The sequence below is a fragment of the Anomalospiza imberbis genome, chromosome Z, assembly GCF_031753505.1.
Source record: "Anomalospiza imberbis isolate Cuckoo-Finch-1a 21T00152 chromosome Z, ASM3175350v1, whole genome shotgun sequence".
In the NCBI taxonomy this organism is placed as follows: Eukaryota; Metazoa; Chordata; class Aves; order Passeriformes; family Viduidae; genus Anomalospiza; species Anomalospiza imberbis.
Window position 1 is genome coordinate 65,980,127 of NC_089721.1, and position 17,314 is coordinate 65,997,440.

A 17,314-nucleotide genomic window follows, 5' to 3' on the forward strand; every position below is an offset into this window, starting at 1 on the left:
TGTAACCTGTGCTAGGTGATCTTCAGATGATCTCCAGAGGTCTCTTCCATCCCTAGCGACTGTGTGGTTCTCCTGGGCACAGAGTCACATGGCTGCAAGACAGCACTGCAGCGGGGCATGGGCCGTTCACGTTCCAGGGGCTGAGCACGCTCAACTGCGATACCTGCAAGGTTTTTGCAGTGGATGATCCGTGGCCCAGCTTTTCACAGACTGCATCTTACGTGTGCCACCTCGCTTAGAAATATTTCTAGCAGCTCCACATGACACTGTGCCGTGAAACATTAATGCAAACCCCAAAAAAGGAAGTGCTGATGAAAAGGTTTCTGAGGAACTCCACCCAAAGTAGTTGTTGGGAGTGATGAAATCGTGCCAGATCTTTTAACCTGTTAATATACTTTTCTTTCTCGTCTTTTATATGTTTCTAAATCTTAATAATTTACTGCTGCATATCCATCTCCCCTGATAGCTTCTTTAGTGGTTTTTTTTTCAGTATCTGACTTTCATTAGCTGAAAAGTGTAAAGTATTAGCAGTGAGATTTCTGGACTCTGTTAATATGTGCAGCAATTGCTGTAACTGCATATACATATGACTAAAACAAAGCAAAACAGCAATTCATAGTTTCAACAATTATATGTAATTCACATATTGTTTAAGATGGCCTTTAGTATTTTTGCTCTGTTTTCCACTTTTTCCATAAACATGATATCTCAAATACTAACAATTCTAATTTACCAAAGTCAGTGGGAGCAGGCGTCACTGTGGTGGTTTGTGGTCTTTGGTTTCCGCAAGCGCACGCCACCACGTGCGATGACACCGAGTTCTCGTATCTGCCTGCAGCCTGGTCGTGTGCTGGGGGTGGCCTCAGGGGCACTGCTGCCCCTCTGCCCAGGAGATGGTAGGCAAAGCTGAGCCAGAACCCGGAGGAAAACGTTGTTGTAATTGACAGACGACCACTGCAAGACTTCAGAGCTTGTGAATTGGCACCGATCCATTGCATACAAACAGCGCCTGTGGCTCCAGCCAGGTGACAAGAGGCACAGCAGTAGCCAACAACTCAACAAGAACTTTTTGTCAGGACCTGTAGTGATAGGACAAGAAGCAACGGGTACAAATTAACGGAGGGAGAATTTAGGTTAGATATTAGGAAGAAAGAGTTAATGTGAAGGTGGTGAGACATTGGAGCAGGTTGCTTAGGGAGGCTGTGGATGCTCTAACCCTGGCTGTGTTCAAAGCCAGGTTGGTAAAGGCCCTGAGCAACCTGCTCTAGTCGGAAGTGTCCCTTCCCATGGCAGAGGGGGTTGAACCTAGATGAATTTTAAGGTCCCTTCAAACCCTTTAACAGCCTATGATTCTAAGACCCCAGTCAAAGCCCAAGTAATCCTTTATTCAGGGTGCCCCCTTTGAGGCCGTCTGGCCTTTTTCCCTGATAAGACACTAATTCACAACCCCCTTCCCACTCTGTGACTCTCTGGACAGATGCCCGTTTCTGACTCTCGAGACGCCGGCGTCGGAAGCGCACACACTCAGAGAAGCGATCCCCATTTGATCACACGCAGCACCGCGCTTGCCGGCACTCCGTGATTCTGGCGGGCGCTGCGAGCCCGGCGCCGCCCGAGGGGCAGCGGGGCCCCGCCACAAGATGGCGGCCGCCGCTGACGAGGGCGAGCGGCTGCCCGAGGAGGCACCTGGGGAGCAGGGCGGCAGCACCATGGAGCGCCGCGGGAGCGGCGGCGACAGCGACACGGACAGCGACGAGACTGTCGTGGAGTGCTCTGTGACGGAGAGTGATGTGGAGGAAGAGGAGTTCCGGAGCAGGAGGTGGTAATAACGCGGTGTGGCTGCGAGCGGCACCTGCCCACCTGCCGGTGTGAGGGAGGCGGCGGCTGAGAGGGCCGCTCCCGAGCTGAGTCGAGTCTCGTCTCCTCTCCCCTCCCCTCCCCTTTATTGTTTTCTCCGCTCTGTTCAGAGCCGTTTTATATGCTCCTGGACCTAGCATTTCTTAGCTCTGCAAATAGCTCTATTTTCACAAACCTTGTGTGCCTCGGAGCTTATGTCCCTGCACCCACCTTGTTAGTAACATTTTAGTCAGCAGAAGTGAAATGGCCCAGAAAACAACACGGAGAAAATAAACACTATAATATACAGTTCGTGCTAATTCTATTTCCCTGCAACTTTGCCTTGATGTAATTTTCGTGATATTATCTCTTGTATCCTTTAAGATACAACAAGGATTTGAAACCACACTCCGATCTTTATGATGGCTTTGTTGCACTGTAGTTCTTGGAAATACTTAAAGCAGCGAGGTGCCTCCCTAGTTACAGTTTTCTATGCAGAAAATCGCATACATCCTTGGAGTCTGGGGTTTTTTTACTGTTTCTGTCAGCGTTTGCCCAGGCGTGTCCCCACGGCAGAGGCTGGGATGGATGCTTTCAGATGCCCTTTGAATTCATAGGCTTGTAGTGCTTACAGCTCCTTAACGACTTTTTATTTGTTTTGCAAAGGTTGGCTTTTCTTAACAAGGACACTGCTTTAACAACTGAGATAAGTATTAATAAAGGTAGGTCAGATTCTTTTTTTCAGTCTGTGTTGCTTTTTTTTTCCTTAAACTGTTGCTTTGGATTTTGCTTGAGTCCATATTTAAACTTGGGTGTTGTGTGAAGTTGTTTAGGAACTATGTGCTCTTTGATTATATTTCTAATTGTAGCTCATATTTTAAAAGATTCTTCAGCATATTTTTAATATTTGGTCAGGTTTGCTCTTGAGTTCTCTCTCTTCTTCCTGTGCACTGGGACTGAGAATCCCTAGTTTGGGAAGTATTAGAGCTATATATAGGGATATCAGTTTTATTTACATGTATGTATTTTTGTGTATGTGTTTATGCAGAATAAAATAAATGGATTCTATGTGCATAACAGTTGAATGTAGCTCTAACTGCTTATGCTATTTTTAAAACCCCATTAATATTGTTAGTATATCCTTCTCTTTAACATAAAAAGTTTGAGTAGGGCTATTTCAGTGCATTACGTTTAGTGTATCATTAAATACTTTCAGCATGAATGAATGCACACTCATTTAAGGTATTAAAATATTCCCTAATAACTCCTGTAGAGCAGGCTGCATGAGCAAGCATGTTTTAGTTACATAATAGTTTCATATTACTTTCTTGACATTTTTATATGTTCCATTTTACTTGCATACTATAGGTTTTATTTCAGTGATATTTCAGACTGGGAATACTTTAAGTGACACATGGTGTTCTTCCAGATTTGGTTGTGTTTATCTTTTTGCTAGTTTGAAGATCTGAGTGAACCATAATTTTTTTTATCAGCCTACTCTGAGTTAATACAAATCTTATCTTCAGCCCACTGAAATATGCAGAAACTCCAGTGGCTGTGGTTTCCTAATGCTGAACCTTTTATAGTTGCTTAATAGTCTTAAGTGAGGAGAGGAACATCATCCCATTTTGAACTTCCCTGTGGTTGTCCACTGGAACTAAGTCCTTGCAATGTTCAACATACATGGGGCATGTCTGTTTGACTGTGTTCAGTTTGTAGAGTGGGCATTTGTCTGACAGTTGAGTGGTGAGTTTTTGTCTCTGCAGCTGTAATAGATGGTGATATTTTTAGCATTCTGCATATATCATAGTTAGGAAGCTGGAATTAGAATTTCATCATTCACAGTTTTGTGTATACTTGTATAGAAGTAATTTGGTGATGAGATATATAGTATAAATATTAATTTGATTAGTATTTTATTAGTGTCAGTAGCAACATCTTAGTTTTCAAGCATAGGGTCCAAACTTAAGGGTTTCTCTCTTTTTAAATTTTTTTCAAGAGAAGGTCTTCATTTGTATAGTCATTAAAGAAGTGATGCCATCTAGAAGTACAAATATATTTTAGTCATATGGATCAGGCAGGTTACCAAAATTGCAGTTATTAGTTTAAAAAATAATAGGAAAGACATAATCTCCAATGCAAAATCAGAGATGGTCCTGGATCACTAAGTGAAATAAATTTCCACTGCTGGTTTGTTTTATTAATTTCTATTTCATTCATGTAGATTCAAAATCTAGTGTGATAGACTATATAGCCTGCTGAATCCATTGCATATCAGAAGTTTTGATGCATGTAGCTCAGTTACTGAGTTATAAAAAGCTATGGAATTATGGAAAATTACATAGAACTTAAGACAATCAAAATTTTAGTTACTGAGGATTTATTTTTTTTTTTCCCTAGGAACTCTTTCTCCAGAAATCTGTTTTATACAGGATTTTGGTGACCACACATATTATCATAAGGCAGAACAGATAAACCCAGTAAGTCCACCGATGGTAATGTCTTCTCTAAGCATATCTAATGATTAATTGTTGATAAACCCACTGGGCATGCCCTTGAGGAGGTCTAGTGGCTTACAGCTGAATTGAATTTCTTCTTGTCACCTATGTAGCGCATAGTCTACTGGAATGTATCAAAGTGCCTTCTGTGGTATTTCAAGATTATAACCTTTTAAATTTGATGAACAAGCCCAGGACAAAGATGAAGAAATTTTGGAGCACAGACTTTTTAATTTGTTCCTTTCAGGAGCTGAAGGGTAATCATTTGGGTTGACTGTACTAAAATACACCCTGGGTTACTCATTATGAGATTAGCCGTGATCCAATGATTGATCAATTGCTTCTTTCAAAAAGAAATAGCTAATAATCCAAAAAGCAGAATAAAATGTCTGCTTGTATGATGATGGGGTAATTATTTTACTCTATGGATAATTCTGCATTCCCTAATTTGCTAATTAGCCTACCTTTTAATGTATTTACCATGCTTGGTGGCTAGCCCATAAACTGCTATTCAGTTGAGCAATTAGTTTTCCACCTGCATATGGCAGGGTCATGAAACAATTAGAGACAAACAGGTTTTCTGCTTTTAACTGTGACTGTTACACTGTCTTTAGCCTGGATTCACCAGTCCAAAGCCTACAGTCTGTGTATCCTTATGCTGGTAAAAGAGAGTTTTTCTAAAAAGAGCTAGACTGCTTCCTAAATGACAAAAGGTACATTGCAAAAAGATGTGCTTTCTACTGGAGTGAATGTTTTACAGCTCATTTTAGAATTACAAATAAATTTGTCTCAAGTGACAGTGTGAGAAACAGTGAAAATCCAAAAGATGCTGTTACTTTAAAGATTGTTCTCCATCACTTTATTTTGCTCCTTGCATGTCTGAGGGTTGTCTTGACTGAAGTTCATAATGATTTTCTAAGGATGAAGGGAATGAGAGAAGTGCACATTTGGTCTTTCCCTTTCCCCTCTGGGTGATGATCTGATTAGCTGCTTCTTAACCTTAGCCTTTGGCTCCCTGGTTCTTATCAGATTAGCCATTCCCAAATCTAAGGACAAATGCCCAGTCCACTAAAGAAAAAGTCAGAAAAGCAAAGAAACCTAGGACTTTTCACCAAATAGTTTGGCTAATTCTTAGTATTTTTTGTTTTGGTGAAACCTGTATAGCAAGACACTGGAACTTGGTCATGCACAGCTTAGGGACATTTTAAAATTTTAAGGTTTTTCTGAATACTGTAAGGAGTGGTCTTGGCCTGTTGTCTTTGATACCTACATGTGTACATTGCACCAATGTGGCTCTTCAATCACTTCAAGAGCCAACATGGAATGTGCTATCATAGAAGCTTTCCTTCTAGTTTGTCCTCAGAAATTATGTATGAATACAACATATATGATCACAGCATGTGATGTGATTTGGGGTTCGTGCAGAGTAAATGGCTATGAATGTTTTTAGGAAAAGTAACATCTGTTCCAGTTGTTCCAGAGAGTTTTAGCTTTCTTTGTACTTCAGATGGGTTATGGGAGACTTAGGACATGCAGTCCTGTCTTTGATTCCATCATGTAAAAAATTGTAATTAAGAATTTTCATCTACCAGAGATGCAGTAGACATATATACAGATTTTGTAGAATCCAGGTTCTTTTCAACAAGTCATTTTCGTTATCTGTTAACATGGTATTCTATAGCTTGTTCCAACAGGTGTAATGATTGTAAGTTTGTGCTTTACACTTTTTTATGGTTTTTTTTTCTTACATTGTTTGGTGAAGTGCACCAAATGGTGTTAGGTAACACCTAACAGCTTTTAAGCATTAGTCCTTTTTTTTTGGAAATAATCCAGAGTTCCCTCATATAGTTGTCTGTATAAATAAGTGTTCAAGTGAGAAAAATTATGAGATTTTGCAGGAATTTCTTCACCAGCAATGAGGGCAGGATGAAAGGCTGTTCCCAGTACTTCAGTCAGTGGCCAGAAATACAGTTTGTGTAATGCATATGGTTTGAGAAGATCTCTCAACCAGTGACCAATATGCTGATTTCACTTAGAACCTAATTTTTTAGCAGACAAAACAGCATCTTCATCTGAGTTGTAGTGGTAGTTTGCTGATGTTTTAAAGCACCTCTCTGAGCAATGTTAGCCAATTAGAGAGGCTTAGTTGTTGCTCTGTTATTCTCCTGACCTTGCTTGATCTCTGGATAATATTCTGTATAAATATTCAGGCTGACTCGCCTGGAGGGTCCTATTTAAGCAAAACAAATAACTTCCTGCGAACTATCTCATTGCCATGTTTTGGAATTACATCAGTCAATAATTGTTGCACAACCTAAAGAATCTGTTCTGTTCCAGGGAACCTTTTAGCAGTCCTTGCTACTGAGAAATTTCTGTGTCCTGCTCTTGAAGCAGTTGTTAAGGTGTTTGTTATTACTGTGTGGCTAGTAGCTTGTGTAAGCCAGAGAAGTTGTCACTTAGTGTCCGCACCAAGGTGTTCTTAGAGTCCTCTAGTGCTGTAAGTGCTGTAATGTTGTCCACTGTAAGTCCATGATTTGTTTAAAATTGCAGCCAGAGTGTGCATAGTCTACTATTAATACTCAGTCATAGCTCATCGGTGGAAGATCCGTTCTGCAGTTCACTTGACTATCTTAATCATTCCTAGTTTGCCTTAGACTATGTATAAAGGCTCCTTTTTCCGTACTGAGGGAGATCTCTGCATTATTGGTCAAGGTACAAAAAACAGATCCGAGGTCTTTGTAATAAGGATTTGGAATTTGGCTCCTGCTGTGACATCAGTGCTCTCCTTACGCACCTGCTCTTTCTGTGTTGGCTTGTGGCAGCCCTGCCACTCAGAACTGGCTGATGTGCAAATCTTGAAGTTCCTTAAATACGGTATTTGTAGGGATATTGCGAGCAGAATAGTAAACATCACAGTCTTTGGAACAGCACCGTGTCTTATTTAATGAAAAAAAAGTTTTCAAAAAAAGATTGAAGCTGTGAGTTAAAATTAAAATACCTTGTGTTTTGGACCTTTGATGTATAAAACATCTTAAGTTTGAAGCAATCATATCTTTCTTGCAACAGTGGGTGAATGTTTTCTTCTATAGTCTTGATTTATTTTTCAACATTTTTGTCGAATAGTACAAATTAAAAAAATGTTTAAGCTTTTAGTAGTAGTAATATATGTAATAATTGGATCTAAGAATTCCATTTCCCAACTAAATTACAGAAGGAAGATGATAAGCCTGCAATAAAACTGAGAAAATAAGTGATTAAGTACTTACTTACTTGTGAAGTTTTTTCTTCTTTCAGGTACTTCAAGAGACATACACATCTGACCAGTCTCAGTCCCTACTGAAGTGAGTATAGTATATCACATAGGAATTCCAGTCAGACATAATATAATTAAATAGTCCTGTTATACTTCCATTTGTATGTTGTTTTATTCCCAGTGTTCTATTAAGAAACAGTTTTCTTGTTTGCTTAGTGAAGGATCTGTATTTATGTCGGCAGTAGTTCAGTGTCCAATATGGATCAAGCTGTACTTGGATTTATTTTTGTTGATGATACTACCTTAAATGGATTAAGAACATAACCAACAAGAATAACAGAACTTGGGGAAAACCATTTGATAAATAAAAACTTGTAATAAATAATATTAGGCTTTTTGTTCCTGGAAACTTTGGGAAGTTTTCAGTAGAAGATAAATTTATAACAGAAATATAGACAGAAGTAATAATGAATAGAAAAGGCCATTTTTTTCACTTAGAGAACAAATGTGTAAACATTACTAGCTCCACATAGGAAATCCAGAAGTCTTGTTTATTGCATGTCCTTGAAAAGTATACCTCTAAAATAACTGCAGCAGTTTCCACAGACAGCAGCCAACTCAAAGTACTGTAAAAATGTTCCTAAGATGAGCAGATTACAATTCTTTGAGATTTTTAAAATTGTATTATTATTTAATCCTAGGGGTTGGATAAACCATTCATCACCTACTGAAAATATTTCTAAGCCTTGTTTTTCATTAAACTGTGCAGCAGAAGAACAGCAAAATAATTCTGTAGGTACGTTGTATTTATACAAAACTAGGGAGTTGATCCAGCTTTGGCAAAATCATTTGAGAAAATAGTTTGGTAAGCTGAAGATGAGTATCCATGTAAGTTTGTACAGAATCTGACTATACGTGTTTTTTACAACAGTTGTTCAGTTTTTATAGTCATGGACTGCAAGTTCTGTTTTTGTAAGTATTGTGTTAGGATTGTTTCAAGAAATAACTGTTTTCTCAAGCCAGGAGTATATAGCCAGTTTAAAATTATTTCATTGCTGTGGAATTTTCTGACAAGGGTTACAGGGCTACATGGTATTTAAATACCTTATAGATGTGTAAGGTAAAAAGGTCATGGAGGGTTCCTACTTGCTTCTTTCTAATATATCCAAGAATCAGAGGCATCTGTAAGAAGAGAGAAACAAAAATGCTACTGTTCCTCAGGTCTGCATGGCATGTGCTGCTACTTAAGTTGTACTTCCATTCCTCAGTGTTCCCAAAAGTGCAGGACTAATCCATCTGTTTAGCTGTCTTCCACTTGAGTTTATTTTTGGTAATCCAACAGAAAAACATTCACTGTATTTCTGATTAGAAAATTGCCAGGGAGTCACATGAATGTTGAAACAAGGTGATGAGATCAGGGGGTTTGGGATCATCGCTATCCAGAGCCAGTAAGTTATTGGATTGTTTTAGGAGTATTGTCTAACTGCACGGTAATTAGAGAGGGCAGAGGCTAGGTCTTGTCATATGAAATGGGTGGCAATTCCATCTGCTGGTAGTCTTTGGAAACACAGGACTCTAAACTACAGTGAAGAAATGTGACAAAATAGCTCTGGCATATTATTTGGTGACTAACAGATCCTAAGCAGAGATTTTATTGTCAGTTCTCCTTAGGGGAACATGACTATAGTAATTTTTAAGGTTTGAAATTTAAACCTAAACTAGGAAATTATATCATTTTTTAAAGAGACTATAAGAACTTTCAGAAGTGGAAAGTAAAACTGAAATATTTTTCTATTCTCCTAAATTTAGATATCAAATTGAATGGATTTCAGAGGGATTCAGAAGAAAAGGTAATCAAGCACATAGCTATTTACACTGACATTGAGCGCATTGAAAACAACTTTAAAGCTAAGCTTTATTTTCTGTTTTTTCCATAAGAACTGTAGTTGCTAAGCTTGCAGTACACAAGGGTAGAAGCATGTCCGTGAAAGTGAAGTGGGAAGGACATCATCATGAGACAGAATCTATAAGGGCTGTTACTTAAGCTAAAGTAATGAAGACACTTAGTAGCTTAAAATGTTCCCCACCAATGGAAGCTATGAAACAAGCAGTGCATTTGGAAGGTCTCTGAGGAGAAAGAAGTTTTCTGTTACTGTCCTTTTGTTTGTGAGATTCTCACCTGTGGTCAGAAATAGGTAGTAGCAGAGTTTCTGCTGTGAAAGACTCTGCTTAATGCAGATGCCATATCATTATTACTGTACCATCTACCCCCATTGATTTGTACCTGCAAATAAAAAGTTAGGGTTCTATATAAATCAGTTTTACTTGGCATTTTTCAAAGATCCTTATTGAGGTTTATGTCAGGGGAAAAGCAGTTCTTGGTAGAATTCACCAAAGACAGATTTGAGACCAGTATTGATACCAAAACTGGCCGGATAGTAACTTTCTACCTCAGTTTGGAGTATTTGAGCGCAGTCAGTCTTCACTGCAGCAGTGGTCACTTGGAGAATCCTTCACTGAGTGCTCTGAACTTTCAGTGAACAATGTTTATGATACACACCAATTCCTCATTTATTAGCTATCCCCCCTTACTTGGTGTATATCTATAATCTCGTTTACATTATTGCAGCCCTTATCAGAAGTCCTTGTATGTTTCTTTATGGTCTTCTTTGGGTGTTTTCAATGTCCCATGTCCTTTTTAGGTGCCTGTTCCTTGACCCCTACTTTTGACTAAACACATTATCATTGTTTCGCATAACTTCTGCTTTGTCAGCCTTGCAGAACTGAGCTGGCATCCTGCTTGCGTTTTGTATGGCTTCTGTTTGCCTAAGTTACCCCCTTTATCTATTTATCCAAGGCTACGCTGTTGTACTCTATTGTCCTTATCAGACTAAAATGCTGTTCTTTCCTACTGTCCTTATTGCTCATATCTTCCAGCAAATACAAGTGATGACAGGGCAAAATATTCCATCTCAGAACAAAGGGAAAAGAATGAAGTCTCTAAGGATATTCTTTTCTGAAAAATACACAGCTATTAATATAAAACTATATGTTTATTAAATGAAACATTCTCATTGTACAGGGTTAGTCTCATAGAACCAGCTCTAAATGCCTTGAAACAGAGATTGCCTATTATTAATAGCCTCTGTAGAAGAGGCAGATTGAATGCACTGGGAGTATCTCCAGAGAAGATATTTTAGGACCCTGGAGTAACAAGGCTGGAAATAGTCACTACGGTGGATTTTTACTTTTTGGATATTGGCTGATGTTGGCACTAGCAAGGTCTGAGTCCTGCAGAAGGATCTTTAGTGAGATAAACCAATGACCATCACCGGCTTCCATGTGTTGATTTGAAGCAAGGTCAGGACAGACACCTTGACAACCACCCGTGAGTCATTGAATAGCTTAGTTTTGTGTATCCCTGAAAATACAAAGTAAATCTGTATTATCATCTGTTCATAGAATTCTGACACCTCACAATTAGTCTTGCTGAGTTTTCTTGGTTTTGATGATGTAGCAGCACTGATTTCTGTTGTGGTTGGTCTGTCAGTAGTGGGGCCAGAACTGTTCAATGTCTTTGTTAGTGGCCTGGAAAATGGAACACACAGTACCCTCAGCAAGTTCAGAGGAGGTACTGGGAGAAATGACTGATGGACTAGACAGTTGTATTGCCATTCATAGGGACCTGAACAGATAGGAAAACTGGGAGGAGAGAAATCTCTTGAAATTCATCAAGGGGAAATGCGAAGTTCTGCATCTGGGGAGAAATAACCTCAGGCATCAGTACAGCTGTGGACTAGCTGACAGAAAAATAGCTCAGTCAGATAAGGACTTTGGAATCCTGGTGGACCCTCTACTCTGCTCTTGTGAGACTGCACCTGGACTGCTGTGTCTGGAGTCTTGAGAACATCTCACATTTAAGGGTTGAATTTCAGTTGACTTTGGGGATTTTAGAATCTTGCAAAATTTCATGCCCTCTTCAACAAATGCATTGAACCTTTTTCTTGGGAAATTTGTAATACATATACATGCTGTTTATACCATAGTTCTTCAAGTAGAGAAAGTTATCACCAGTGAAGTTTTTATTTTAACCCAGATGTTTAAAGTCTGGATGAATTAGAGAAGTGGTGTAAAACTAAAGTGTAATTCAATAAAGCAAAGTAAGAAGTAATCAGTACTTAGAAACAATATGATGTACATGAAAAAGATAGGAAACATCTGGCGGGGGAATAATTTTTCAAGAAAGAAACAAGGATTTATACTAGCTTGCAAACTTAACCTGAGTGTATGCAGTCAGATTTATGCCCTTACTACTTTATTGTGTGTAAGCTTTATTTAAATCATATCGCCAGTGGTTAAAGGTTTCCTGCATTGCCTTGTGTTGCCACTTGATGGCAGCAAGACTCCAAAAACGCATTGAAAGAGATTTTTCTTAGATCTAGTATTACTAACCACGAGCACTATTATATACAAGTGTTATATAGAAAAAAACATGGTTTAGGTCTCTGGAGGCATCACTTTTTTTTTTTTCCTGCGGAGCATTTAAAACGGGGATAGGGGGAAAATGAGAAAAGCAATTTCTTCATGTAAGAATGGGTGCTTCTGTTGAATGTAGCTTAAAGTGATTAGAAAAGCAGCAGTATTACTTTTCCAAGAACAGTTATGATTTTGTGCTATGTACTCAGTGTGGAAACCACACCATGCAAACTTCTCAAAATCCTAAGGTTTTGAACTGAAGTGTGTGAGTCACAAATCCTCCATATCTGTATTGGATCCACATAAACACATAATCAAAATGTTATTGTGAATATGTTTACTTTCATTATTTCTGTGACAGAAATTTTTTATGACTTTCTTTTAAAGCCTTATAACACCCTCAGGTTATTTGCCATTGCCATTGGTAATGACATAATATCTTTACTAAATAGACTAAAACAGATTTAGTCTCTTTTGCCCTGGATTTTCACTGCTATAGAAGTCAACAGCTGAAGTTGAAACTTCTTTTGAAACTGAGATCTCAGTATAACTCTTGTTAGTATATTGTATGAAGGAAAGCTTTGAGTCTTCTAGATTTTGCAAAAGTTCATAATAAAATGTACACACATATATAGAAAGAGAGGTGACTTCTAAAGTGAATTTTAATTAAATGCTTTTTAGAAATAGTTGCTCCATTCTTTTTTGTAAACTTTTTAAATTTCATTTTTAGATATCACGAAAATTAAGTGATAAAGATTGCTGTCCAGAAATAAGCCTCTGTATACATGATCCTGTGGAAGACATAGTAACAGTTCAAGAGAAACAGCCACCAGAAGATATATTTCCACATGCTTTAGATAATTGCCACAGAACCTGCATGACCATTATTGACACGGATACTGCAGTAAAAGAGCATTGCCTTAATAATGATACAGATCTTTCACTGTCATCCCCAGGGAAGATTTTCATGGATGTATTCACTGAACAGAATATAGAGACTAGTGAAGTTGACATCAGTGATTTGTTGAGATACCCTAGTGATTCTGAGAGTCCTAAAGTTAAAAACCCATTGCCTGACAAGTTAGAGTGTCAGGGTCATGCCTGTTCCATCGATCCATCAGCAGCTGGGAGCAATGATGCCCTGCCAGTAGAGCTTGTGGCACCTCTGAATGCCTTGTCAGGATCAATGGTACAAGCTGCCACTCCTGTAGTGCCAAATGAGAGACAGCTTAACGCCAAGGAAGAGCAGCTAAATTCAGAAATCAGTGTTCTGCAGGTAGATGATGACTATACTCAAATAACAAACGTGATGGAGCCTCAACTTGCTACAATTCAGGTGGAAGAAATAAATGCCTTCACAGGATCTATCTTGCAGAGGACAACAAATGAGCAAGTATAACCACAGTTTAATTCATATTTGAAATTTTATGTTTATCATAAAGTATTATATATAGTAGCCAAATTACTTGAGGATGGGAATCTTAGTAAAGAATAAACTAGCATCATTAATTTGCATGTTTAAGTAATTTCAGTTGTTTTTGTTTTAAAAGTTCAGTACTGTATTTCCTGTTGGATGTATCCATGTTATGAAAATAGGTAAGCTTACTGGGATGGAAAATCCTAGTAAAGTTAATTTATTGACTGATGTGGAAACCTAGAATCAGCCTGGGATTTTCAAAAACTCCTAGACTGCCTGTACATCTTCTGTGTCTCATGTTCTCTCCAAAACACTAATCTTTTATTTCATTGTAGCATACCAGTATATACCAGCCAATTTCATCTCCAGTTTCCTACTGCATCCAGGCAATAGTGTGCTGTTTTCTTTTGTCATAGTTCTCACTGCTGCAAATGCAAATGCTTTGCAAGTATTACAAAATAAATTACACATATGTCTTTCCTACAGACTAAGAAGATTATTCAGTGGGGATTTTTTACACATGTATTTAGAAGTGTATTTATTGTGTTTAGTTCTACCTATGCAAGACATACTGAAGAAACTGAGGCATATGTTTACATTCCTGTCTTTCCCTGAAGAAACCAGTATATATGGATACAACATGTGATCCTTCTTGTTGCTTCTTGTGCTGTGAAGGTGTTCTGTAACATGTCATTTCTATTCAGTAATACCAATACAAAAATATGGGTTGGAGCATGAAAGGAAAGCTGTGTTTAGATCATAAACAGGGAGAGAGGAGAAGGACAGATAGGAGACATAGATTTATGCTGCAGAGTATATTAAGCATTTCTTGTAAACCTACAGCCTGATTCTCTTCTCTGTATTGTATTTGAATAATAACCTGGAGCTGAAAAATCAATGATCAGTCATATAAAGCTGGCTATTTAAGGAAGTTATACAACCCACAATGGCATAAAGCATCCAAAAATTCTTGAGTTAATTCTGTTTTTTCCTAGTAGTATTAACAGAATGTATTAGCGTGTAAATGTGGCACATTAAATGTGCCACAAAGATGGCTAATTTTAAGGTGCTGAAAGGTCTGTAGGCCAATTGTCTCAGTTTTGTCTTTACAAAGCTCTTTCAGTGACATATTGATTTCTGAAATTTGTAGCACAGCTGTGTGAAGATTAATGTATAGATTTACTCAAAATTGCAGTTAAAATTGAGAAGCAGAGTCTTGTGAAAATGGAGATCTCTACTCTTCTGTCAAACAACAATCAGCTTTATCTTTTCTTTGTGCCTTTTTCTGGTGTTCTTAAAGGCAGAAGGTAAGGAGGCAAATTACTAAGAAAAACCCAGTTAATTTGTTAGTAACTGTTGAATTGTAACAGTATACTGTTTAACACGGTCTTTTCTCACCCTTCTTTCTTCAGAGTATTCTTGTGGTGAAACAAGTATCCAAAAGAGGAGAGTCTGTACTGACTTGTAGATGCAATCAGGATGCTGGATATGCCAGATATTTTAGTATATGGTCTCTTATAAAGCAAGCGTGGGGTTTTCTTTCTTTGAAATGTTTCCTCTCCTTCTCTAACCCTGCTCCCATCGCAGATGTGGATCCATGGAAAGTACAGCTATTACAGTTTTCTAAGCTAATATATTTGATTTTCCCCAGCTGCCATACAACCATTAAGGTTGGGAAAGACCTTTGGGATCATCAAGTCCAGTTGTCCAACCGTGAACCACTGTGTTTGCCACTAAGCCGTGTCCCCAAGTGCCACATCCACCTGTCTTTTGAACATTTCCAGGGATAGTGATTGCACCACTTCCCTAATCAGCCTGTTCCGTGCCTGGCCACACTTATAGTGAAAAAAGTTTTCCTCATACTCAATCTAAGCCTTCTCTGGCACAAGTACAAGCCACTTTCCCTTGTCCTATTGCTTTTTACCTTGAAGAAGAGACTAGCCCTCACCTCACTATAAACTCTTTTCAGGTAGTTGTAGAGGGTAATAAAGGCACTACTGAGACTCCTTTTCCTCAGGCTAAACAACCCCAGATCCCATGTTAACATGCATTGCCTCTAGAAGTGTTCTCCCCAGAGGGACCATTTCTAAGAAGGCAGTTCCCCTCTTTAGAACCCTGTCTGCTAAATATATGGATGAAAAAAATAAATCGGTGCATTCTTCATTTGTGTTTGTATCGCAAGAAAGGATTAACCAGTTCTCCCGCATCATTGTGAAAGAATTTCTATGCATGTGTGCTGAGGGTGTGTCCTAAAAGCTTTCAGCATTACTCAAGTGTGTGATAAACTAATGAGTACCTAGGTTTCAGGAGCTGGAGTGATAGATACATAGCAGCCTGTCACAGTCACATAGCTAAAACAGTGAATAAACTCAAGCAACTCCAATTAACTACCATGTGGCGACCTGTCTTTAGGGTGGGATTAGAACTAAGTCTCTGGTATACATGAATCATTTAGGTTCCCCTTTGCACAATTTGGGATGAGGTGAACCTCTGTCATCTCAGAGCAGCTCTTCCTCTTTACAAGTGGTGGGATAATGAGAATGCCTAGTGTCATCTACATGACTGGCTTTTAAAAGGTTGGAGGTAAGTGAAGTGAATCTCACCTGTAGTGGCTATAGCTCAGGGATGGTATATCTTTCGAAATAGCTGCTAAGCTGGAAGTTACTGAACTTCAGTACTTCTCACCTAATGTAAATTTTTAGGCTTCTGCAGCAGTGAGAGATAGTATGGGCTATCTTAAGACATCTCAAGCATCATCTTATTTTTTAGGACAGGAACTCATGTAATAGGAAACTGAAATTAATCTGTTGTCATTTCAAATGTCCAATCAGATAACTTTCAGGTAGAACAGATTTTGTTTGCTGTCATCCAGCCTAGATTTATATTTTTAAGTTGTGATTCTGAGTAGCCTAATTCTCTTGTTTAACTCTGCCAGGAACATATTGCATGGCATACTACTTCAGGATTGCCTCTCTTGTGGCAGCCTCTGTCTTTCATACCTGTAGAATTCCAGTTACTCACTTAAGCAATCCCTCAATTCTCTGTGGGCATACAATTTAAGAAAGAGTGTTCTTGGAGCTCTTTTATATACGGCCTTTGTTTTAACTTCATGCCTACCAGTTCCTTCTAATATTTTTTTTGTCACAGCCTGTGGGTGGTCAGCAGAGAGAGGAAGAAGTAATGTCAGATTACTTGGATGCCACCTTTAGTGAAAAACAAACTGGTGAGGGACATTCATATTCAGTGGAGCCTGCAGCATGTGCAGAAACAGCCCAAGCAACATCAAGGTGAGACCTCCTCAGGAAAGTACAGAGATTGTTTCCTCTCATCACCAAATACTAGAAGAAACAGCAGGAATGGCTCACAGTGGCAGTATAAAAAGAAACAAAGCGAAGCATTTTGAGTATGAGAAATTTATGCATAATAATTCTTACATTATTTTATATATTAATGTAATAGATACAATGCATGTGGAGTACTCATTTGTCATGTGAATGACTGTAAATGATCGAAGATTTCTACCCTTTATTTAAAGACCTAGGAGTTAATTTCTCTCCTGATTTATTCTTTATTCAGTACTACCTAAGTTAGCCTGCTTTTAGAGTTCCTTTTTGAAATCAAATGTATTCATATTCTTATCTCTACTGTAAACATTGATTTATATAGAGAATATTTTTTTTGATTCTAAGCAAATCTCTTGTCAGTAAAATCCATAAATCTACTTGTGAAGACAAGCAGGATCTAGAAACCATCCTATGGCAAGAAATAATTCTGAATGAGTATGCAGAAGCTAATCAGAGGAGAAGGAGCAAGAGAATTGACAACAAACGGAGT

At 38.4% G+C, this 17,314-nt stretch overlaps 1 protein-coding gene across 1 annotated transcript in view; it reads left to right on the forward strand.

Annotated features, from left to right (window-relative positions):
• The first annotated feature begins 1,709 nt into the window (after positions 1-1,709).
• ANKRD31 (ankyrin repeat domain 31) overlaps positions 1,710-17,314 on the forward strand; it is a 64,003-nt gene continuing 48,398 nt past the window's right edge. The window contains 9 exon segments of the mRNA XM_068177173.1: positions 1,710-1,819; positions 2,503-2,558; positions 4,237-4,316; positions 7,629-7,675; positions 8,289-8,383; positions 9,397-9,437; positions 12,794-13,456; positions 16,628-16,767; positions 17,185-17,312. Coding sequence (XP_068033274.1) covers positions 1,710-1,819; positions 2,503-2,558; positions 4,237-4,316; positions 7,629-7,675; positions 8,289-8,383; positions 9,397-9,437; positions 12,794-13,456; positions 16,628-16,767; positions 17,185-17,312 — 1,360 coding nt within the window.